The following is a 25,090-nucleotide window of genomic DNA, read 5'->3' as shown; positions in this document are numbered from 1 at the left end:
TATACTCAAACTGCAGGCATAAGTAAGACTAATTCTTCAACTTCATGTGTGACCTGACACTCTTAACTAGGAGATGCTTGTACATTACTGACTCCAGAGGGTTTGTAGACTGAATTAGGCCATAATGACATATGTAGAACCTTGTAGAGTCCCTTATTTCCCCCCCTCAATTTATCGACCTCTTTTGCACAGAAATGATTGAAATTTTGTAAATACATTTTTGGTGAACAAACAGGTGTGGTACCCCATTTGCTCCTTCTAGCCTGCCCTCCTCTGTAGGGCTCCTACAGGAGTAAAAAGGACCTGAAGTGTGTTATTCCACGTAGGCGAGCTTATCTCCTTTTCCAAAGTTGCTTTTCGGCTTGAACTGGGCTCAGACTTTTTAAATGCAGTTCGTTTGCTGAACTATTCCTTCTGTCATTTGTCAAAACTGCTGTGATACTTAGCACTTGGTTGTGGTTCCATAGGTTTTGAATTTTTAGCAGATCAACGGAATTTCTAAATGCATTTTCCTACATAAGAGCTATCTGAAAGATGGAGATTCCTTTCTGGTGGTGTTGCTTTATTAAATGAAAAAAATCCATTGAAACCATGAAATAAAGTTTTAGCTAAACATCTTGCTATCTCAAGGAAGACACATGCATGGAAATGACTCACAAGGAAAAAGCAGTTATGTGAAAAACAAAACTAAAGCAAAATCCAAGGGGGAAAAAATCACAGTCAATGAGGAAAACAATGATGAGGTGTAGCATTCACATTTGTTAAGAGAAAACTTCAGTATGCTGAAGAGCCTTAGAAGAACTCCTACTTCCTGGTTTGCTTTTTTGTCTTCGGAAAATTGCAGGTTGTGTTCTAACCTTTTAAAAGTATTTCACAATGTTGGCTAAGCAAAATGCCTAGGGCTAGTCTCTAATCTGAATTGCTACTATGTGTATGTCCACTATCAAAATAAGATTTTAAAGTTAATTCTTTCCTGTAGCTTAGTCCTCTTACTTCTACCTGAAGTGTCTCAATTTCTTGCCAAGAAAAGGCCTTAAAGGTTGGCAGTTGCTTTGCTTCATGTTCCACACTCGTACTCACTCTTTGAAACTTAGATATCTGATGGATGAGTCTCTTTGATTCTCTGATGAGATATTCCATCCTACTGCTTCTCCGGCAACATGAACAAATACTTTTCTTCAACAGATCATAGTTGGGGGAGTGGCCAACACTCCGGATGATGTGCAGACCTACGCTTCTTGCACCCTTCTTGCAGCCAGCTTGAAAGAAAGCAAGTGGGGAAATGAGAAAGCACAAGACAAAGCACAGTATGGACCCATCGAGGCTTGTGTGGCATGGCTGCTGGAAAACGAATTCATTCAGGTCCTCGACTCCAGCAATGACGTGAAAGGTAACATTGGTGTTCTTTCCAGTGATTACAGTTAGTGGTTTTGAATCAGTGAATCTTTTGCAGCTGGGTAGATGTTCAGTGTAACTTTATAATGAGGATTTCTGTGCATTTTTGTTTTTATTTTGTTTTTATTTTATCATGTGTATCAATCTTTATACCTGCTTTAGCATCTGTTGCATGTATGTGTTCTTCTTGGAAAGCCTTTCTCTGCACATCGCTTCTAAGACTGATGCATCCTAATCTACAAGTTCTCAAAATATATTTAAGCAAGGCATACTTTGACTACAGGATTTGTCCACATTAACTGTAGACTATGATTTTTGTCTTTCTGGAGAACCACCAGTACATTCTAAGAGAGTCTCTTCTTGAACTGCTTGGTGTACATGGTTGCACTTTTCCCTGAATTGGCTATTTTCTTAAAATGGCTAAGGATTGAGACTCCTACAGTAATAGCAAGAATCCCCATTATGGGTTAATTTACAGATGATAAGAGATATTTGGTGTTCCTAAGAAAGAGATATGCAAAATGATAACTCCTAGGCAGGATGGCAGATGGCATTCCAGTGTTTTTGGTTCAAATAGCTATCACAACTGTTAGTCCAAGTAGTTAGAGAGATCCAAGCTTGTGATCTGACCTCTGAAAAAGGCTGGTTTAAACTTAAGCAAGTCTAAACCTTTTATTGTTTCCATTTTCCTGTCTTCAGAATGGAGAAATATGCTATTTCTTCTTGAAAAAGCAGTTGGGAAAAGTTAGCGGAATTGATATCTATAAAATACGTTGCAACTTGAAAATGAGATATAAACTTGCTCTTAAATGTTTCTCTCCGTGTGTGTGTGTTTTTGTTGTTTTGTTTTTCGTTTGGGTTTTGGTTTTTTTTTAACAGCAAAGGTTTATCATCCAACACATCTTGGCTCAGCTACCCTTTCTTCTTCTCTTTCACCAATGGAAGCCATGGAAATCTTTGCTGACCTGCAGCGAGCTATGAAAAGCTTTGTTCTGGAGAATGATCTGCATATTGTCTATTTGGTAGGTTCCTCATTCTGTGTTTTGTATTTTGTACTGCCAAAGCTAAGGAAAGGAGAGAAAGCACAGTGCAGAGTTCTTGAAGGCACCATGAATGTAGGGTTTTTTTTGTGTGCTTTGGTTAGCTCATCCTTCACAAAGAAAAGTTTCTAAACTGAATGTTCTTCAGAACTCATCTGTTCCCATAGTGTCTATTGTGTAGGCAGGTGCTGCATGTCCATCTAACCCCATTTTTATCACTCCTGACTTTGAAAGATTTCAGGGCTTTGTTAAGTTTTGGTGGAGGATAATGGTAATTTTTCTGAGACACTTGGAGCTGATGAAACAAATTGGTTTTGTTGTGTGTTTGGGATCAGCAGGCTGAATCTCAGATTACTTTTGGAGCCTCAGAAAACTTTTGGGTGTTTACCTTCTGTTTTGCCTACAAAAAGCCTCAGAGAACTACGCTGCTTTCTTCCTATGGGTGGGACTTTGTTTGGTCCTGTAACAGAGCAATTTATCTCTGATTTAGTTTACTTGCCTGGTGATACTGCCAGGGCTAAAGGGAGGAGTGTGATAAAACTTTTGAGGGGAAAGTGTCCCAAAGTTTGCCAAGATTTATGTGCACATACACTTAAAAAGCTAAGCAATGCTATTTAAGACATTGGGAGAGGAAGCCATGAACCTGTGAAGGCTACTGAGGAAACAAGATGGAGTTGCAGTGAACATCTTAGGATTCATGACTGCCAGAGGCCCATCATGCAATCATCATCCTAAATTTGACAGTTATCTTTAGCCTCCTTAAGTTTAAAGTGTTTTCTTTTTAACAGTCTGATAAATCTAAGGCAAAATTTGGGCATCGTGCCTGAAAAAAAATGTTCACTCCAAGGAGAATATGCTTGCAGTTACAGGAGCTGTTGAGTTAAGGGACAGGGTGAGGCAAGAGATTGAGGGTGCCTGTCTCTGCTTGCTGTTGTGTTCATTAACCTAGTTATTGGCTGATACTGATAGACTTCTTTTTTGTCTGTTTGGATCTACTACTGTCTCATATGTACCCATATCTCTGTTTTAGAGGACCTTATTATATTTTGTTCTGTTTCTACTAGGCAACGTGGATGGTAGATGACACCAAATAGGGCAGGAGTGTTGATCTGCTTGAGGGTAGGAAGGGTCTACAGAGGAATATGGACAGGCTGGATCGATGGGCCGAGATCAATTGTATAAAGTTTAACAAGGCTAAGTGCCAGGTCCTGCACTTGGGTCACAACAACCCCATGCAACACTACAGGCTTGTGGAAGAGTGGCTGGAAAGCTGCCCAGCGGTGTTGATTGACAGCCAGCTGAACATGAGCCAGCAGTGTGCCCAGGTGGCCAAGAAGGCCAACAGCATCCTGGTTTCTATGAGCAATAGCATGGCCAGCAGGAGTAGGGAAGTGATCATGACCTTGTACTCAGCACTGGTGAGGCCACACCTCGAATACTGTGTTCAGATTTGGGCCCCTCAGTACAAGAAGGACATTGAGGTGCTGGAGCATGCCCAGAGAAGGGCAATGAAGCTGGTGAAGGGTCTGGAGAACAAGTCTTCTGAGGAGCGGCTGAGGGAACTGGGGTTGCTTCGCCTGGAGAAGAGGAGGCTGAGGGGGAGACCTTACTGCGCTCTCTCCCCAGCTACCTGAAAGGAGGTTGTAGTGAGGTGGGTGTTGGTCTCTTCTCCAGATTAACAGTGATAGGATAAGGGGAAATGGCTTCAAGCTGCATGAGGGGAGGTTTAGATTGGATATTAGGAAAAATGTCTTTACTGCAAGAGTGGTCAGGCATTGGAACAGGCTGCCCAGAGAGGTGGTGGAGTCACCATCCCTGGAGGTGTTCAAAAAATGTGTAGATGTGGCACTTCAGGGCATGGTTTAGGAGGCATGGTGGTGTTGGGTTGGTGGTTAGACTTGATGATCCTAGACGTCTTTTCCAAAGTTAATGATTCTATGATTTTGTTTTTTGTCATGCACTACTGAATTTTTTTCCCTGTTTGAATCTCCAAAACAGGAAAAAAACAAACCCAAAAACCCAAACCAGAAAAAAAAAAGGACTAATTTTGTTCGTGTTCTGGGGTGAGATAATGCTTGCAATATAGTTTTTTACCCTGTACATTTTAATTGCAGCAGCTTGTCTAATGTTATTGTAACTCAAATACACTGTTGAACAAAATGTTCTTGAGATTCTCTTCTATTAAGCCACCCTAAAACACTTTCTTGCAAGTCTGTTAATTTTCAAGGCCAATGGCTTGTTTAGTTGTGTGTGTGGGTTTTTTTAGGGGTTTTGGTTTTTTTGTAGAAAATTGTTCTCCATGCGTTCCTTATGGGCTACAGGGAAATTACATGCTATAATGCTTTTTAATTCTCTTAGGTTTGAATCTTTTATTCGTACAAATACGAGCCTGAATTCTAGGACCTTGTATTTTAGGAAAGTTGATTAAAACAAATAAGTATTTTCTAGGCTAGGAAAATATTTTTCTTTAAAGAAAAAAACCAACCAACCAGAAGACAATCCCCCACCTTAATAACTCTTGTTTTTCTCAGCAGATGAAGGGGGTGTGGATGATTTACAACTACGTAGGCACGTGGTATTCTGTGTTATGTTAAATGCTTCCTAACAACTGTTAGTTATTTCAAATTAATTGGTCTTGGAGTATATCGATAGAAATATAAAGACATTTTGTCTCCTCATACTGAAACTGACTCTGTGCTGAGTGAATGATCACAGAATTAGTTTTCTGTCTAAAAGTGTGTGAATGCTGTGATAGCTTTTTTGTTAGTGTTAATAAAAGCTGATATTTCTTGCACTCCAGGTAAATGAAAGCTTCAGCAAGTTCTGGCAAAATATATGTTCCGTCCTGCTTTATCAGCTGCTGTTCCAGTGGTTAGTATAGTTGCTAGTGGTTTTAAGAGGCTGGTAGATATCTGTCAGTTTTGTTTAAAAAAAGAATAAAGTTCTGTTTTGTTAAAGGAGAATAAAGATGCAGCTTAAAAATCTTGGAGTGGCTTGGATTTAGGGAGAAATATGGCAAAGATTCCAAACTGTTTAATCATTGGAGTACCTGTATGAGTCAAATCTCATCAGTACAAATATTAAAAAAACTAGGTTAGAAGAGCTTTTACTTTCTTCAGGGTACATGGTTATGACTCAGTGCCTCAGAGTAGTGTGTAGGATGCTCTAACCACATTCCCTAAGCTGTATTTTTGTTTACTCAGAGCTCTATTCTAGTTGTGTCTCTGAAATAGTTTTTTTGCATTCTCTTATTTTCTTTAGGTCACCCCAGTATATGACCAGTGGACCACAATTGATTGGTACCAGTTTTTCTGCTTATGGGAGAAGCTGCCAGCCTCAATGAAACGTGTGGCTGAGCTGGTGGGGATTGAAGAAAGCTTTCTAGCTCGCTCTGTAAAGGGCAGAATCATAGCTAAGACAGAGAAACAGCACAGACAAATGGCCATCCACAAAAGGTAGCCACAAATGGGTGTGAGTGTGTGAAGACTAGAGGCTATAACATGTGGAGGGGACAGGCTCTGTGTCTGTTTTCTGTGTCTGTCTCTCTGGAACCTGGACCTGACCTACTCTGGATTGAGAACACTGCTGGCACAAGACATTTGTGCTGATTTTTTTGGAAGCCATCTTCCCTGTTTCTTTTGTGTTCTATGCTATAGTGCCATTCTGTCCTATGCTATCACAGTGCATTTTGCCATGTACACTTACGTGTCCTGGATTATGATTTTATTTCCATGCATACTTTTTCTACAGGTTTTTCACCAGTCTTGCCCTTGCGGATTTAATCAGTGAGGTTCCCTTAAAGGATATGACCAAGAAATATGGCTGTAGTCGTGGCCAGCTTCAGTCCTTACAGCAGGCTGCTGCCACCTATGCAGGTGAGTTGTCTGGGCTAAAAACTCCCAGGAGTCTTAGGCTAGCGTGTTTTCTTTCCTTCCTGATGTGGGGATGAGATAGCCACAGTGTGGTACTAACAACAAACAGTCTTGTAAAACCACTTCCAGCTTTATAGCTTAATCTGTGGTTGCCCTTGCTTTGAGACGGAACCACAGAGTGTGCTGTGGGAAAGGGGCCAGCTGAGTGGCATCGAGCAGTGCTGTAGCATGCTGAGGTCTGTGGAAATCATCTGTGTACTGTGCAGGAATAGAGTTTGTTCAATACTAAGTATGGAAATTAAGTACAAGTCTGTTCTGAAGCTTTGCTCTATCAGAACAGAGTACCTTTCAGAGTGGGTCAAGTTTGGGGTCTCTAAGACTTAGCATGGCTTTCTCCTGATTGCTGAATTAATTGGCCAGAAAGTGTAACCAGATATTTATACCAGATAACCAGAGGTCAGATAGCTGTCACCTTTAACTTCCTTAAGAGGGCTGTGTAGGAGTAGAAGTAACAGCCCACCATGTGACTGAGGTATTTTTTTTCTATTGCCTGAGTCCTCCATTACTGCATAAGTGGATCTTCAATTTTTAAGACAGTTTTAGCTCAACTTGCAAAAACCTATGTGTGGGTTGCAGCATGAGTCAAAGCCCCAAAATGAAAAGGTCATGCCAACTGATGCAGAGTAGTTTAAATTAATTCTGGTAGTATAAATAACTTTTTGTTGTAGCAGTTTCATAATTCTCTGTTCCCAGTGTTAATAATTTTCAGCAATCAGGTAGATTAGTGCAGGAACAGAAGTAATTTGGGAAGTAAAATGAACTGTTGACATGACATATAGTTAAGAGATATGATAAAAGTTGTATTCTATAATCACTATAATAATAGTGAGGGATGCCATGTCTTTCAGTTATTTTCATATTCTGTAGATGCAATGTGTGAGTAATAAACTATCTTTTCCGTGCTCTTTTCCTCCTCCCCTGTGCTGGGGACTGCAGTTGTAACCTTTATCACAGGCACTGCTACCTCCCATGGTACTCTCAGTAACTCAAGTTCTACAGGCCAAGTTCTGACCTTATGGACATCAGTGTCGCCTTTCCTCAAAGACCTGTGGCTTCCCTTAGTGCCTCTCATCACTGTTTTTTCAGTCGTCTTTTCTTCAGTGTGTTTGGTTCATAGGAATCCTGTTACAGGATATGCATGTGCTTCACACTTCCAAAATTAGCATCTTCAGAAAAGCAGTTGTTGTTCAGAATTTCTACCTCACTTGATAAACTAGTTAATTCTAGATTAAGCTGGGTTCTGTGAGACCAGCTCCTAATCATAATATCCATGAGTTAGTTTCTGTAAGTAAGGGGAAGGTGAGAAATGTAAAGTGAATGCCTATTCAAATGAGGGGGGAAAAATGGATCCAGCTTTGTAGAACTGGAGCTGCAGTTGAGACATTGATGTAACTTCTGTGTTACAGGAATGGTAACGATTTTCTGTAATCGACTGGGTTGGCACAACATGGAGCTGTTGCTCTCTCAGTTTCAGAGCCGCCTCACTTTTGGGGTTCATAGGGAGCTTTGTGACCTGGTACGAGTGTCTCTGCTGAATGCACAGCGTGCTAGGATGCTTTACAATGCTGGCTTTGTCACTGTGGCTGATCTTGCTAAAGCCAGTCCTGATGATGTGGCAACTGCTCTGAAGAATTCAGTACCATTCAAAAGGTGAGAAATCAGTTAGTCCAGAAGTCAAGAAAAGGAATTTGTTTGTAAGGTGAAGGATTACAGGACGAAACCTGTAATTAAATATGGCAGCCTTTTGGGACTTGGTGCAAATGTTAATTAAAAATAACTTGTAGGTTGCTGTGACTGATCACAGTCATTCAGTGATTATTTTGAAATTAATAGAAGTATCTTTTATTTGCAGCATAAGTTTGAGACACCTACATTTTCTTCTTGTTCCTCTTTTCAGTGCACTGTTTAGTCCTGAGTGAATTGTTAATGCTTTGTGCAGACCTTTTGCTGCCCCTAAAAGGCAGCTCCACCATATGATCAAATGAGTTGATGACTTATTACTGTATATCATTTGAGATTCTCTTGTGATTTTCATGTTAGTGAAATGACAAGCTTCCTAATCACATACCTATTGGACTGTGCCATGATACCTGTCTGGTTCGTGCTCCTGAAGTTTCCTTTCTTTGGAAAGCAGTGCATGGAGGAAGATTGATTCAGACCTGAGTCTTGCCCTAGGAGGGAGTTGGGACTCATCTGGGGTACATGTTTGGACACAGAAACCTGGGAGTGCTTCTGGGGTATGCAGCAGCCAGTAATATCTTTCATCGACATCAATTCACATACAGAAAACTGAAACAGTTATTTCCTATTAAATGCATTGTATTTTGGATATAGTGCTTCTGTGAAGCTAGGAAGCTGTGAAGCTAATTGAAATGGGAGCAGACCAGAATAGTGCCAGCTCCTTATGTCATTTTTTATTTTCTGCATGAATATTTACATCTGTCTGTTACCTTTCCCATAGTGTTCGTAGGGCTGTGGATGAAGATGAAGAATCAGCAGAGGAGCGTCGGACTGTGCGTAGCATCTGGATGACTGGGATGAAAGGCTTAACTGAAGGAGAAGCAGCTTCCCTCATTGTGGAGGAAGCCAGGGGACTTCTCCAGCAGGACTTGGCACTGATGGGAGTGCAGTGGAACCCAGGGTCTTTTCTTGAGTCTGAAACATCCTCTGTGATCAGCAGTGAGTCAGAACTGGAAGACAGATTACATAGATCTAATGGAGAGCAGTCTTCTGAGTCTTCTAGGGTGTTAAACAAAAAAGAGTGCAGAGTTCAACACCGTAATTGTTTTGGTTCTCAGACTGGAAACTTACCAAATATTAAAAAGGGATATAAAAGGCAGTTAAGCAGTAGTACAGAAAACTCCAGCTTTGAGTGTGAAGTCCCAGGCAGGAGATGGGCTCGAGCAGAGGAAGGCAATGATGATATTGTGTGCAGTGCTAGAAAACAGCCAAAGATGTGCAGAGATAATGAAAATGTAGGAGGAGCTTCTCTGGTCAAAACCAAGATGGATTCCAGGAGAGCAGTTCCAGAGCTCCCTACTGAACAAGGAAAACCACCAACATTGAGAACAAAGTCTTCAGCCTCTAGATTGGTAAAAAGTACAGACATGCATTTAAAGCGGACTAGGAACAAAAATACTGCTTCAAAACTGCAGAGGTCACTTCTTGAAGATTCAAATATGCTTAGCATAGACATACAAAAGCCACCTGCATTTCACCCCATCATCTCTAAAGATATATCTTTTTCAGACCAAAATAATGTGGAATTTATGAAAACAGGGCCTGTAACTCATAAAGTCTCAAATTCTGTACAGATAGGGGAAATTAATCTTGGGAAGAAAGATAAAGTGGAAGGGTTATTTACAGAGTCTACCACCACTAATGAAGGTATGCCTAAGGGGAGAGCATGTTTTCAGGCACCCATTACATTGCAGGGTACTGCACGCATCAGTGTGGAGACACATAATATTGTAGAAAGTCTAGTAAGACCTGCTAGTGCTAGGACACAGGGAAATGAAAGTACTGATGATAAGCAGAATAAAATGAATAAAATGCAAACAGATGCTAGCTGTGCTGAGGTGATGATTGGTAAGAAGGTGGCTTTAGATGCAGATCACTGTAATGTAACTGCTAGCTGCTCTGGAAGTGGACATGTCCATAGTGGCAGCAGGATATGGAAACCTGTGCATTTTTGTCCTGGTGAGGATAAATCCTGCCATATTCAAATTCAGAATGGTGGCAAAAATGGGAGTGAAAAGCCCAATGGAATATTGTTAAAAGCTGGAGCACTACAGAAAGCCAACAGTCATCCTCAGGATTTTCTGAAAGACTCTCTAGTAAAATCTAGAGGTGCTTGCAGTGCAGATGATGTTCATAATGGTCCATCCCCTGGTGTGTTTTCTGAATCTAGAGACTTTCAGGACAGCTTCCAGTTGGATACTCAAACTGAGATGATAATAAAACAGGAGGGAGCTGCTGGAATCACAGGACAGCAGGGAATACAGGTTTCAGAGCTGGCAGCAGTACCACCACATGAAATCTCCAAGAAACTAAGCACTTCACAAACTGAGAATTCTACTGATGAGAGGCTGGCTGCAACAGTTAGGAAACTGGGCTTAGCAAGTCTTATCACAACAAATAACATTACAAAAGACACAGCTCATCACTGCAGTAATAAAGTTTTGGAGTCTGGAGGCCTTAATTTACAGCCAGTAGTGAAGGAAATAGAATCTGCACCTTGCCTTAAAGAAAGCGACTTCTCCGTGACCGACTCCCAGCTACATAGTTTTCTACAAGATTACCAGACCCAAAATTCAGTGAAAGGGGAGAGTGTGTCTAAAGAGCTTGATAAAGTAACCTCCCCTTTTGGCAGGGAGCACATTGTACAAGTAGAATGCCACCCTGACCCCGAAACAAGCCTGAATATGAGTGATAGCTTGCTGTTTGATGATAGCTTCAGTAATGTCAGTGACCTTTCAGCTGTTCACATCACAGAAGCTGACAGAAAGGACCCTGTGGAGAAGCAAGAGGCTTTGCTTCCTCCAGATGGTCTTTTGCAGAACCTAAGACCTGTTCAGAATAAATTTGTCAGTGGCAACCAGAAAGAGTGTGAGGATCCTGCGCAGCCAAATGATGTGTCTCTAGCATGCTCTGATCTAATAGCCGAAGTTTTAGATCATGCAAATTCTCCGTCTTTTCTGGAAGATCTTCCTTCCACATTTCATGGTCAGCCAGGATTAGGACACCCAGTGATTTGTTACAGTGACTCCAGACCAAAGGATTTAGTAGGAGAACAAGGTGAAAAGCTCCAGAAAAGCCAGCAAGCTTTAGACAAGAAAACCCATCCAGTGGTGTGGACTGAACACTCGTTTGAACTAAGCCCAGGATTGCAGGATGTATTAGACAAATGGCCTAGTCCCTCAGTCATTGAACCAGTTTCAGTAAGCTTCTTTTTGAAAGGAGAGTTAGTTGCTCCTATTGTTAATCAAGATCCAGATCCAGTTTTTGAATCTGCTTGTTGTCAGTCAGAGCCTTTGCCCACTTGTCAGGATTTAAAAAGCTCTTTCAAGGTTAAAGAAAACAAAACGGAAAACTTGGGTCTTCAGAAAACAGACTGCATAATACTTCCACTCAAGGGAAGCAACAGAACATCCTCTCCTCCACCAGATAGTAATAATGAGTTTATTCCTCCAACACACCCCAAAGAGCTTTTTCCAGAGAGTTCTGCTTCTCTCACTGTGAAATCTGCAAGGAAGACACGAGTCGCCTGCTTGAATGATGGGCAGCTGATTCAGCCACAGCAGAACAGTGAGGGCAATGCAGAGCAGCAGGTAAAAGCACTCCAGGTCAACCTTGAGAGTGTAGACCCAATTGAGACTGATGAGATACAAGATGATTCCACTATAGACCAAGGCTTTTCACTGCAGCTATCTCAGGATGTTCCTTTAAGTGCTGAAATTTTCACTATTATTGATGTAGCAAGCGACAAAGCACTTTTCCAGACTTTTGTGGCAGAATGGAATGAGAAAAGCAGATTCTCCATCTCAGTGGCATGCGAAAGAACAAAATGTCTCTTGTCTCCCAAATCAACGATTGGTGGCAAATTAAAAAAAGGTCAGTTCCATGTTCCAGCGCATTGTTTTGTGAGCAGCAGGATGGCATCTTCAGCTTAAAGCAGGAGTGGAAAAGGAAAGGGTTTGCAAAAAAGGAGGAAAATTACTGATACTGATTGAATATTGTCAGTCTCAGTAAAGCAAAGGAGCTGAGTAGTAGTAGAAGATGGAGAATTGGTGTCAAGCATTTCACTGGTAGGTCTTTGGTGATAGTAATGAAGTGTTAGCAGCTTGTTTGTATGTGAGAGCATCTAAATAGTCTTAATGTTTCATTGTGTATCTAATTTTGAAATGGATCTGTGTTGTGCAGTCCCTTTATCGTGCATGTCTTTCCATGTCATAAACAAGTTTTAGCATATTTTAAAATGAATACTATATTTAACAGTAAATTGCACAGACTGTTCAGGGTCACCACTGAGCACTGTTACTTGTGGGACTACCTCTGAACTGTTGAATATTTTTGAGTTTGCAAACAGTAAACTTGGTTCAGTATATGCATGTGTGAAGTTCAGATTAGTCTTTGGGTTGTTGCAATATTGCTTCATTTTGTTCCACAGAAATATTCATGTGCTGTAGTTTGCTGCTGCTGCTGCATAAACATACCTTTCCTTTAAAATAACAAGATTAAGCAGAGTTAGATTCTTTGCTGTCATATTGCCATTACAACAACAACAAAATTTCTTACTATCAAAATACTTTTTTTGACAGACAAATGTGAAATGTTTTTCAAAGGGAAAGGAGGGGGTACATTTCTGTCTCAACTCTTGAAGAGGTTGCTAGGAAAGGCCACAGTTTTGCAGGGATGCTGTATGGGTGGTTGTTTCTGTTAAGAGAAAACTTTGCTATTCTAAACATGCTGTGGTTTTTCTTTTTTTCCAAAAGAAACATTTTTCTCCTTACAGATAAAAATGGAGGTATATCTTCACTTTTAAGAAATTTAGGCTCAACTGTATGTATTAATATTTTCAGGATGCAAACTCTTCTGTATTTGTGGATTCCATTTTATAACTGTAACTTAAAAATTATTCCTTTAGTAAGTTCTCCTCAGTGGATGCAAGTTAAAGATGATGGATTTCCTGTCCAAGGCTCCGAAGACATCTTGGTAGTTGGACTGGCAGTATGTTGGGGTGGAAAAGATGCCTACTATATCTCTTTGCAGCAGATGCAAGACCAGACTGGTAAGCGAGTGGACAGGCTGTGCTGTGTTACATGACACTGCATTTCACGAAAGTACCTTCAGCAGATAGGTTTTTGGAAGTGTTTTGAGTGTCCCAAATCCAGCTCAGTTGTGTGACAGAGTGATTTAGCCATATTATTCAGCAGTCTTAAGTGTTGAACACCCTTGAACATGTTGATCTGGATACATCTATGCTGCTATATAATAAGGGCAGGTAGTGGGCTCCAAGCTCTGGACTGCTTAGCATGCATATTGCTAAAATGTTAGCTTACTCCCATGTTCTCTTCAGCTTATTTGCTTTTATCTTTCAACTTCTTCCAGTTGCTCTCCAGAAAAATCTGACACTTGAATGCTGAACATAACCCAGTCTGTGCTATGTGGGCTTAAGGCTAGGGTTTGCTTCCTGGCTGTCCTTTGTTTAGTAGTACAGACACAGCATATTGCTTTTGGGAGCCTTGTCTGGTTTGACAAAATATATAATATTTGTATAGATTTATCGTTATTTGTTCACAGTCCAACTGTAGTTTTAGTGCTTTAGTTGACTGCATGCAAGACTTTTCTCTTGCCTTTCTTATCACACATTGGGTAGAAATATGACTTTTGCTTGTATTTCCTGTCTTAGAAATCAATGCGAGTTTGGCACCACCACCTTTGGACAAAAACCTATCTGTAACAGAGAGACTGTATCATCTGCAGCTGTACCTGCAGAAGAAGCCCAAGCAGGAGCGCTCACTTGTCATGTATAACTTCATTCAGCACTACAAGACTCTGGTGATGGCTTGTGGCATCTCCTTGGAAGGAAGTTTTGAGGACCCAAAGGTTTGCAGGATTAAGAAATTTAGCTTGGGTAAAACTACTAGTTTAAACACACCAGTGGAAAGGCAGGAGTACCTTCTGGTGCTTTCTTTCTGTTATTTAGATTTTAATACACACACCTATCGGGGGTTTAGTGAAACTTTCTTCCAGTGAGAAATGTAGAACAGTATTTAGAGGAGGCTTCTTTTGCTATGTGTGTTCATGGTGCCTGCAAGAGAAACAGCACGTTCAGTGATAGGGTAACATGCTGATCTTTCACACCTGACTGCTTGGGTGCGGAGGATGAGTTTATATTTCTCCCCTGTCCCAGTGGACAGGGCTGAACTCTTGTTGCTATAAGAAGCCTGGGACTAAAATATCCGAAGTGCTTCTGGTCAGATTATTGATTCGGAGAGAAGAAGGCTTTGTAAGCAAAAGATTTACCTGCTATGTGGATGGGCCACCTTGCTACTGCTATGTTCTAAAAACAAAACAAAGTTTACATGTAATTTTGAAAGGTTCAGGTACAATTTGTAACTCAAACGAAACACTAGAAAGAGGTAAAAGCGCCTTCTGGTCCTTGTTAGGAAAAGCTCTAGATGCATAGAAATTTCTGGTGTTGATTTTTAAAGCTTGCATTGCACCTGGGCTGAATAGCATCATGGCCATATTAAAGCCTGCAAGTAAGTAGCTGAGCTGTTCAACACAAGGACAAACTTAGTTTTTCATACCAATAACATAGTTTTAGGATAAAATTGAAGAGCAATAAAAGTAGACCCTTTCCCTGCACTGTTCCATGTATTAAATGGAGTCACACTCATATTTTTTCGTTTTAGTGATGCAATAAATATGTACATGCATACACCCACATTCTCACCCCCACACACCTGTGCATATACATGTAGTTTTTACCTTTTGCTTGCAAGGTAGGGTCAATGCAGAAACCTGTGTTTCATCCTATTTTGACACAAGAAATTGAAATATAGCTATAAGCAAAACTGCTTTGAAGACGGTGGGAGGTATGATGCTTACCAAGAATAACATTTGCCTTGCAGAATTCTTGGTACTAGTGCTGATGTGCAAAAAATAGGAGAGCTCAGCTTGACTAATACTCTAGATCAATAGCAAGTTCTGATTTTTACAAAGTCAGTTTTCAGATTAAGCATGTTTTGATCCTGATTTTCAACTTCAATCCCCTTTGTGCTAGGTTTTAATAAATGAAAAAGCCTGAGGGCAGCACTTTGAGATGTATTTAGTTGATAGAGGGTAAGGTTTTCAAATGTGCAGAGTTAGCTTTTGAGTGAGAATGAAACTTTTCAGTGACTTATGCCTTCTTGAAGGTTCAATCTGAAATCATGTAATTTTCCCCCAAATTATTCCAGTCTGCCTGCCAAATCAAGAAAAATAATCTGCATTATAATCTTGCATTATTAACTCCAGTTAAATATTTACATTGTATTATGACTAAAATGGAAAAAAGGTCTCATGGAGGTTTCCCTTTTTTAAGGTTGCATGTTGGCTGCTTGATTCTGGCTCTAAGGAACGTACACTTCACAACATGGTGACTAACTTTCTCCCTAGTGAGCTACCTCTACTGGAAGGGGTAGGCGCTGGTCAAGGGGTGCAGAGCCTGGGGCTTAGTGCCAGTGGAGATCATTCTGGGCGGTACAGAGCAGCAATAGAGTCTGTGCTCATCTTCAATGTCATGAACCAACTCCATAATGAATTACAGAAGGAAAATCTGACAGGTAAGGATAGTTCCTCCACTTGGGGGCAAAGATGGAGAGTAAAGGTAGCTGTGTTACCATAGGCTGAATTATCGGTGGAGAAGAGAGGAGATTTGGAAATTCTTATCTAAGTGTATTCTGTGGCAAAATGCTGATTTGTTAAAAGAGGGAGCTTCCCTTGGAGTACCTCTGTTTTGTCAAAAAAAAAAAAGCCTTAAATTTAAATGAAAATATAATTTTTATATGCCAGATATCCACCAGTTCCATTGGTTAAGGCAATAGGGAGCCTGTTTTAAGTCTCTGAATCAGGCAGACCTTTAGCTCCCAGGTGAGTACCCTGGCCTTTCTGAGGGGGCTTGTGGGTCTATCTATGGTTTCTCATGAACATTTTCAAAAGTTTTTGTATTTCCTTGTCAGAAGCAATCCTCAAATGTTTTCTGAAGGAGTTTTCTTGCTCTTTGGCCTGCCCATGTAGCATTGTTTGCCACATATGTGTTGTGCCCATGAAACTTTTTGTGATCCCATAGTGAATGATTTGCACAAATATTTGCTGAGTGCTTGTCTCTTTAAAAACAAGCAAACAAAAAAAACAAAACCCCAAAGCATATACCTATTGGTGAGCTTTGTGATTGTTTCCCCTAAATTTTACCCAATGCTTAAGATTAAGGTCCAGCCTCACTGAAGTCTATTATTGCAAGTTTGTTTATGATTGTGAGAACTAAACCTTAGAACTTTTTTCAAAGATGTGAGTGGTGGAATGGAAGCATATGAAGTTAGAAAGCTTTACCTTAAGCATCTCTGTGGTTTATAAAATGTTAATGTACAAAGACGTGTCTTTTTTAGGAAAAAAAAATTGGCAGAAGTTGTTATTCTCTTAAATACTTTTCTGATAAAAAGTTCTGGAATAATTCTTATTATAAAATATTTCTTACTATGCAATATTCCAGGAACAAAAATATTTAAACTATATCTATGTTAAAAGATTTCAGTGTGTCAGGACATTCAGGGTTTTAAAAACTGAGGATTCCCCAGGGGTTTTTTTTATTAATCTGTTGATCTGCACTTGATCTATTTTTGATGTTATCAAATATTTTCTTGTTTTTTTTTCTTACTACAGAAGTATTTGCTAAAGTGGAGATGCCCACCCATTATTGCTTGGCTCTGCTGGAGCTGAATGGCATTGGTTTTAGCACAGCAGCATATGAAACCCAGAAACAGGTCATGCAAGCTAAACTGAGCAACATTGAGACCAAGGCATATCAGCTGGCAGGCCACAGCTTCTCCTTGACCAGCCCTGATGACATTGCAGAGGTATGTGAGGGTTACAGTGGGACGGGGAGAACGTTCTCAGATGTTAGCCTCGAGAGACTTTTGCTTAGACTTAAGGAAAAGCTGTCCTGGGCAGACTGCATATGAAGAAAACACAAATTGAACCCTTCTCAGAGTTGATTTGTCTTTACGCTCATTATGAGCTTGCTGCCCACTAGGTGCTGTGTGTGTCATGCTTGTTACTGATCATTCTGATTTCTGCTAACTGCTGCAGAAATAAGGAAGGTAGAAGTAGAAATAAGGAAGGTAGAAGTGGAAATAAGCATGTTGGAAATAAAAATCAAGTGGAAATAAGCATGTTGTTTGTATAGGACCTTGGCTTCTCATGGTGCACAAGGCGGTCTGCCAGTACAATGGCTTTTGGAATATTTTGGATGAACAGTGTGGGACTAGAGAAGGGTTTTGCAATATGTGCAATATTCTGCAGATGAGGTGTGATGTGGTATCATGGAGTCTGTGTCTCAAAAACAGTTGTACTGAACAAGTTGCATTGTTGCCCTTGTCCCTGTACAGGCATGAAGGAAGAGGAAAGCCTGCTTTAAAAGTTTTGAATCAGCTACTGTCTGTTTTTAAGAGCCTGATAGAATGGATTTTGTTTTTTAAAGCCTAAGAAAGAGGTTTCTATGTAAATTAGCAATACTTCTATTCCTGAAGAACTTTACTATATATTTTTAATGTATGTTACATGGAATCATAGGAATAGATTATAATTGCTGTGCATGCTTTTTTCCCACTTTTGTTTCCTCTCTATATACTAGTTTCTTGTTGAGGGGCTATACTTTATATGGAAGTCGTCAAAATTTGCAAGCCATCTGCAGCCATCACTAGGAGAAGTTCCACATAAATATTCCTCCTCTTTTGCAAATGCAGAAGTTTTGCTCAGTAACAGTGGTCTGAGTTAGAACTCCTGAAATAATACGCTGCCATGGAAAAGGGGAAGGAAAGGTTTTGTTGTTTGTTTGTGGGGTTTTGTGTTTTTGTTTTTTGTTTTTTGTTTTTTTTTAAATGCTCTTCTCTGAACTACAGAAGCTTGTTTCTCCTGTGGAAATTTTGTTAGGAATCATTTAAGTATCTTGTATGGGCTAGTAGAGCCTTACCTTTCTAATTTTGTGTCAGTAAAACTTTTGCACTAGATAAACGTGTGTGAGAAAAGCTTCTGTTCCCTTCTGCCAACTTTGAAATGAAACAGAATAGCTGTTCGATAGTGTGTTATGCTACATAAAAACATAGAATGAAAAATGAAGAGCTGTGTTGTATCTGTCAACAAGTAAGCATACATGTACTTTTCCAGATCTTGGCAATTCTTTCAAAAAACCTAATATTCTGGCTAATCTATAAAAGGTATTTGTGACCACCTCCTGTGTCATTCATGTTGCTCTGAAGCCTGCTCCCTCATAACGTTTCTTTTTTTCACAAATGTTGTCCTCACTTTTAGTCATTTTAACATCGCGTTTTATTACAGTTGACTGTCAGCAGTAACCTCACTTACTGGATGGAGTTAATTACCTTTTCTAAAAACATACCTCTGAACTTAAACTTGTAGTGTTTAGAAAATGAGATTTTTTGATTGCATTTTGTAGTTAATTAAAATGAGAAGGGATGACTTTGATAACAGAGATCTTTAATCAGCTTTTTAATTACCTGAAGCATTTGTACTATCCTTCGGTTGGAAAAAGCTGTTTAAGTGCTCAGTCGCTTTTTGTTTTCTTCTGGGAGTAGCATGCAGAAACTCATTTGAAATGCTGGCTTTTTTCAGGTTTTGTTCCTGGAGCTGAAGTTGCCACGAAATGGAGATGTGAAAGTTCAAGGGAACAAGAAAACTCTGGGTTACACCAGAAGATCAATTGCTAAAGGGGACAGGGTTAGGTTGAGCAAGCAGTTTAGTACAACCAAGGTACAGTAAAGTCTGGTTCTAGTCTGAAAGCGACTTCACACATCTGCTGCTTGGATACATTGTAGTTAGGTGTGCTGACTTAAATGAAAGTAGATTTTAACTGCCTTTTGCTCCTCCAGTTACCACAGGAAATTCATACTGGATACTGTCTTCTCTGTTAGCAGAGTTGTTAGCTCCTCCTACTCTCCTAAAGCCTGAGTGTAGTGAGGACATGACTATAAATAGCAGGCTTCAATAAGAATAAATTGGGCAGATTTTGATTTCCCAAGCCACGTATAAGGCCAAAATAGCACAATAATTTTGTAAAGCCAATAGTAGAATAATTTTTCAATATCAGCTTGAAAGATACTTAAATACCATGGTGATTAAATACAATATTTTCTCTGTCTGGTACTACCATATCTGTATTTTGTGCTTCAGAGAATTTGTCTTCAGAATGGCTGATATATCAAAAGCTTGTATATATGTGAAGGCTATTGACATGCTTGCTGGTTGATAAATATTGGGGAGCTGCATTAATACCAACTGCTGCAGGCTGATGGTTGCTCTTGCCAGACAAGTGATATTAGCAGATATAGATGTTCCCTGTTTTCAGGACTCATTAATCTGTGTTATTTTACTAGTTTCCCCTTGTTCAGTGTAGTCAGTGTTTGGAAGACAAGTATTGATTTCCGAAACTCAAGCGGCAGTGAAGAATTGAGTGCGGTGGTGGTGGCAGAACAGGGAGCAAGAAGTAAAGTGAGGATTTCCTCCTTTTGTAATGTGGAAGGATGAGGCTGCAGCCACCTGCTGCATACAAAAAAATATAATTTTGAGAAACATTTGCATACCACTGTCTTTTGAAATTCGTGTTAGTCCCTTCATATTTCTGATTTAAGTGAAAGGATCTGTTTGCTAGCAGTCAGTTTTGTCTTTCAAGGAGCATGGTCAAGGGTGTCATTTTATGTGTTCCTAGTGTTCGGATAGAAGAGAGCAGGGAGAAAAATATGCAAGATGATGGGGGAGGAGCATTCATGCTGGGCAAGAGGAGATAACATAGGGGACCTCTGGCAAGTGATGCTTTATTTGATCATTTCAGGTGATTTATTGGTTGGTGCAGACTAAGTGTGGTGGTGAGGATGCAAAAGACCAAAGAGAAGTGATTGCATTCTTTTGCGTAATAAAACTGCAGCTGCGTCTCATGGTGCTTTGATTGCCCAGGTGTAGGTGGTATAAGTGGAGGGGATATCTGTTTAATTTTAAGGCAGTGACACTGGAAGCTCACTGTGGGTGGAGGAGTCACTTTTTTTTCCGCAGAATTGCAAAAACTTTATTTATAAAGGTTTTAAGGCAGTTAACTACAGTTGTGCCCCTTTCACCCCACAAGGATGTTTTGGAGAAATTAAAGACACTTCACCCATTGCCAGGGCTGATACTGGAATGGAGGAGGATCAACAATGCCATTACTAAAGTGGTGTTTCCACTACAGAGGGAAAAGCGATTGAATTCTGCACTGGGAATGGAAAGGATATATCCAGTGTCACAGACTCACACAGCTACAGGTAAAGAAATGTGTGCAAAATCCTCAGTTCTTTTTTTTTTCTTTTTTTCCTTCTTTGTGGGGCTTTGTGTCTGCAGCTTTTCTATGGGGAAAAGATAAGAAATCAAGCCTGTGCTCTACTTCAACCAAATGAAAATACTGAAATACCTATTTCACATGAATCTGCCCTAAAAGTCTAGATGTATTAAGATAGCCTTTGTGTTCACAGAGGAGTATTATTAATTTCTTGCACATATTAGCACTAAATCTCTGATCCCAAAACAAGCTCTGGATTTGGGAGTTTCTTATTAGTGGTACAGAATGTCTCAAGCCCATTCAACCCAAATTAATTTTCCTTTTCTTCAGTTTTCTCGGTTCACATGTCCTGTCCCACCCTCCGGCCCCTTCTTTTTTGGAGATGCAGATGTGTGTTCAGCTGTGTTAAATTAGAGAGGCTCCTTTTGGACCCTTACTTAGTTCTGCCTTCTCTTCCTTCTCAGGTCGAATAACTTTCACAGACCCAAATATCCAGAATGTGCCAAGAGATTTTGAGATTGAAATGCCAACTGTGGTTGAAGAAAGCCCACCCTCCCGAGCCTGTGGAAATGTTAATTCTCATGCTGTTTTTGGGGGCAGGTAGGAGGATCTTGGCAAAGCTTCCGCCTACTCTTCTGCTCTTAATGTGGTTGAGTTGTCAAATGTCTCTTTTCTGACTTCACCTGTGGCTGCTGTCATGTCAGCGGGACTTGTTACTCAGTGTTTCTCTTAGAGTTTCAGGGGAACAGATACCTAAAAATCAGTGACACATGAAAGACCTGATAATACTAACAGCAGGTGGCTCCATGTAGCTTTTTGAAATTCTTTATGGAACCCTACAGTGAGATTAGCATTGTGCTCCCAACTGTTGGATGAGTGTGAAAAGTAACTAAACTGAAGTTACGATCTGGTTTGATTTTGAGAGCTGCTCTTAAAGAGGATAGGATATTGTGGAAGAAGTAGAAGAAAGTTCATCTGTTTTATGCGGTGCAGCTCCCTGTGTAAGGGAACATCAGTGAACATATTTTTAATTTTTTGTTAATAAATTCATTTGTGATAATGATCCTGCAAAAGCTACCAGGTAGCAGAAAAATATTTCAAAATCTGGTTTCTGTTAATCAAATGCCCTATTTTGGCAGCATTAGGTGTCAATGCCTAAACAGTTGCATGGAAGTCTACTGAAATATTGAGGTGGCTCTTTTAACAGCTAGCTTGTAAGCTTTGGTGGTTTTCTGTCCTTTCAGTTTCTCTTTCCATTCAGGTTCTTGTCCCACACGCGTCACCTGAGTGACTTTTATCAACTTTTTTTCCCATAGCAAGATATGAGAACTTTCAGAAGTTTTTTGTCCCTTCCATCTGTCATTTCCTACCATCATGTGTCTAACACCCTTGTGCCTTGAGTAGATGATGGGAAGAGAGTCCAGGAGTAGAAGGATCCTGTCCACCTCTCTTCAGGGGAAGAACCAGGCCTAGGTATGGAGGCAGAAATGTCATTCTGAGAAATAACTCTGGCAGCGCTCAGGCTTGCAGCAACTTTGCAGGACAGTTGGAGAGCGGGCTGGGTTCTTAAGAGTCTTCCTGGCAGAGAAGCAGCCCACCAAAGGAATGGAGTGTGTGCTGAACTTTGAGAGAGATCAGCTTCTCAGGCTGACTTCTGAGACTGTGTTTCTTAGTTAAGCAGCCACTGTGTTAGGAAGATGAGCAATCCTAAAGGCACAGAGATGACTGCTGGCACAAAAGAAGCTGTCATGCATTCTAAGTCTGATAGACCTTAAAAACTGTTGTCCAAACTGTCTTCTATCTTAGGTATTACTATTACTACTCCTTCCTCTTTTTGTAACAAGCTTCTGACCAAAGGATTATAGCTAAACTAGGTCATGGTATAAAGCCCTTAGTCATTCAACTAAATTGGGAACCTCTGCTGGACAATGTGATTCTCTACCGTTCCCATATGTTGTCCCTCGCCTTTACTTCTTTGGAAAATTTATTGCTGTCATTTTTGTGCTATCTTTCATCTCCTTGATCCCTACCATCCCTGAAATGACGAGTTATAAGAAGAAGAGGGAGTGCACAAGGGAAGAGAGCATGATGTCTTTTCTGTGCTTTGCTTTGCTGAAACTAGCCTTGATCTCAGAGATACCTTTTCATTCTGATAAAGAAATTACACAGATCCCTGACCCAGACATCGAGGGCTTGTACTTTTGACTGCACTTCCAGCGAAGAATCCAATGGGCTGTCTGGTAGACTGGTGCTGATGGGTGTAGGAGATGTGAAGGGTGTCACAGCTGTGCACTGTTCAGTGGGTGCACTGGTGTGACAAGTGACTTGGTGGAATAGGAGAGCAGAGCAAGCCCTCGGAGGTTGCAGAGCACCTGGTGCCACTGTAGACTTCTGGCCTCCTGGAAAAAGAAAATCTGGTTGCTTTGAAGCAATTTTTTGCTCAGTCTATAGTGAGGAAATCTGCAGCTTCTGCAACTTCTCCGCTTTTACAGGCTTACTTGTGTGTGTACACGCAGACAAAAAGGCTGATGTTGTGGAGGAAATCTTTTCTGTCTCTACTAGGTATGGGCTGGTGTATGCATTCTGCATACGAGAGAAGACTTGGCATTCAGGGTGGGATGTTGACTGAATTTTTAGGATTCCTATAGGACTCATTTGCTATCTTTCTGGAATGCACCCATCACAGATCTGGGGCCTTTCATCTTACCTGTTTTGGAGTGGATTTATCCAATTTCTGGACCAAACCCTGGATTTACTACGAAGATTTGTCCCTAAATCTGTTCAGAGTCAGTAAATGCCTTCAGGTGTACATACGGCCTCTGTCAAATTCCCCCATTGTCAAATTTAGGTATGGATTGTCCAGAAGAGTGGAAGAGTTGCTACTATCTTACTTGTTTTCACTGATGCCATCTTTGTGGCAAAAATTATTTGCATCTTTAAATGATTTAGAAATCAGTGAAGAACAGTCATTCTTTGTCTCCACAGATGCAGAAAGCGTTCCAGTATTTTGCCTAATAACCTAAAGGTTCAGGCTGAAGACAGATCCGAAGAAAGAGGAATACCATTTTCTGTTAGTATGAGGCATGCCTTTGTTCCCTTCTCAGGTAATGCCCAGATCCTGCTCTGTGCCAACTAATTGTTAAGAATATGGTTAACAAAAAATCCTACATCTAATGAAGAGTTAATTGATGACAGTATATATCTGACTGAGCAGCCTACTTGGAGAACTAATGCAGTAGTTAGCATGCCCACAAAATTATTCACAAGACTCTAAAGGATAGTGTTTCAACTGGGGAAAGCATTCAAATTCAAGTGTTCACACCTTCATTTCCTCTTTAAGAACACAGGTTTTTTAGAGAGCTATACTTAGGCAGCTCTTAATAAAGAAATTGCACTCTATCTAGTGTTATTTCTATCCAAATGTCAGTTCTCACGCTGCCTGCCCTGGCTCAGTACAAGTCTGCTGGTCTGATCTCTGTGCCAATCGTTCCTATCAGGTGCTAGACTTTTACACAGACACCGGGACAGTTACTTGTCTATGTGTTTTCGATAGATTCTAGAGGTAGGAGCTGAATGGAAAGCAAGCAGGCCTGAGCACTGGGGAAACAGGCAAGAATTTGTCTGATTTAATTTCTACTGTTTATTGGCACAACCTTTGGCAGTGGCAGAACCAATCCCTAAAGATATTAGCAAGAAAACAGAGACTGAGATTGCATAGATAATTGGAAAACAGTGGAAAACTTGCAGAGCAGAAGGTGCAAGGACAACTTCAGTCCTTGCTGGAATGTTGGTTGGAATGTTGTTGCAGTAATTTAAGAAATAATGATTTCTGCTACCTTGTTGACTTCAGGTGGCTTAATCTTGGCTGCTGATTACTCTCAGCTTGAACTCAGAGTCCTTGCTCATTTGTCTTGTGACCGTCGACTCGTTCAAGCCTTGAACAGGGGTACTGATGTCTTTAAGAACATTGCAGCAGAATGGAAAATGATTGATCCTGAAGCTGTTGGAGATAAGACCAGGCAACAAGCTAAACAGGTAATTTTTAGGAAAAAAAAATCAGCAGCAGCCTTCTGTGCAGGAAAGTTCAGTGTTCAAAACATCAAGGAGTCCCAATAGCGTGGTTTTCTGTTTGGGTTCGGCTGTGATCGTTCAGTAGTCACTTTGTATGTCCTCCCGCTCTCAGTACATTTCCTCTGGAGCTGTCTGGGTTTTGGGGGATGAGTGTGGAGAAAAGCAGCATGAATGGCTTGGACTCAAAGGTAGTTTTATCTCTTGAATGCTTGCCCTTGTTCCCATACACTTGTCTTCCAGTGAATCACATTTTGTTCTGGCTCTGCTTTCTGTGTATGACTTACCATATGGCTGCGGTTCTTCACATTGTCCTCTGGCAGATTTGCTATGGAATCATCTATGGAATAGGAGCAAAATCTTTAGGCGAGCAGATGGGGATTGAAGAAAATGAAGCTGCCAATTACATTGAATCCTTCACATCAAGATACGCAGGTTTGGATATGGCTGTTTGGGAGCCGTGTGGTGGTGGTGGTGGTGGTTGTTTTTAATCCCTCTCTCCATGTCTTTTCCAATCCTACATTTGTCTCAGCCCTCAAAGACTCCTATCTCTTTTGAAAAAGCTT

The 25,090-nt window shown here is 40.5% G+C and overlaps 1 protein-coding gene across 4 annotated transcripts in view; it reads left to right on the top strand.

Annotated features, from left to right (window-relative positions):
* POLQ (DNA polymerase theta) overlaps positions 1–25,090 on the top strand; it is a 62,727-nt gene that overhangs the window by 24,616 nt on the left and 13,021 nt on the right. Inside the window, exons 11-26 of one of the 4 annotated variants that reach the window (XM_075107338.1) lie at positions 1,186–1,390; positions 2,275–2,417; positions 5,697–5,890; positions 6,186–6,310; positions 7,774–8,017; positions 8,829–11,980; positions 13,014–13,157; positions 13,779–13,975; positions 15,459–15,699; positions 16,796–16,989; positions 18,764–18,901; positions 20,370–20,442; positions 20,921–21,056; positions 23,442–23,555; positions 24,302–24,491; positions 24,848–24,959. In XM_075107338.1, the coding sequence (XP_074963439.1) occupies positions 1,186–1,390; positions 2,275–2,417; positions 5,697–5,890; positions 6,186–6,310; positions 7,774–8,017; positions 8,829–11,980; positions 13,014–13,157; positions 13,779–13,975; positions 15,459–15,699; positions 16,796–16,989; positions 18,764–18,901; positions 20,370–20,442; positions 20,921–21,056; positions 23,442–23,555; positions 24,302–24,491; positions 24,848–24,959 (5,602 nt within the window). Of the gene's footprint in view, positions 1–1,185; positions 1,391–2,274; positions 2,418–5,696; positions 5,891–6,185; positions 6,311–7,773; positions 8,018–8,828; positions 11,981–13,013; positions 13,158–13,778; positions 13,976–15,458; positions 15,700–16,795; positions 16,990–18,763; positions 18,902–20,267; positions 20,443–20,920; positions 21,057–23,441; positions 23,561–24,301; positions 24,492–24,847; positions 24,960–25,090 lie in introns of all 4 variants that reach the window. The other 3 variants (XM_075107332.1, XM_075107323.1, XM_075107348.1) reach the window with 3 other exon arrangements.

This window comes from Phalacrocorax aristotelis, chromosome 1 (assembly GCF_949628215.1).
Source record: "Phalacrocorax aristotelis chromosome 1, bGulAri2.1, whole genome shotgun sequence".
Lineage (NCBI taxonomy): Eukaryota > Metazoa > Chordata > Aves > Suliformes > Phalacrocoracidae > Phalacrocorax > Phalacrocorax aristotelis.
This window is presented reverse-complemented; position numbering and strand designations above follow the sequence as displayed.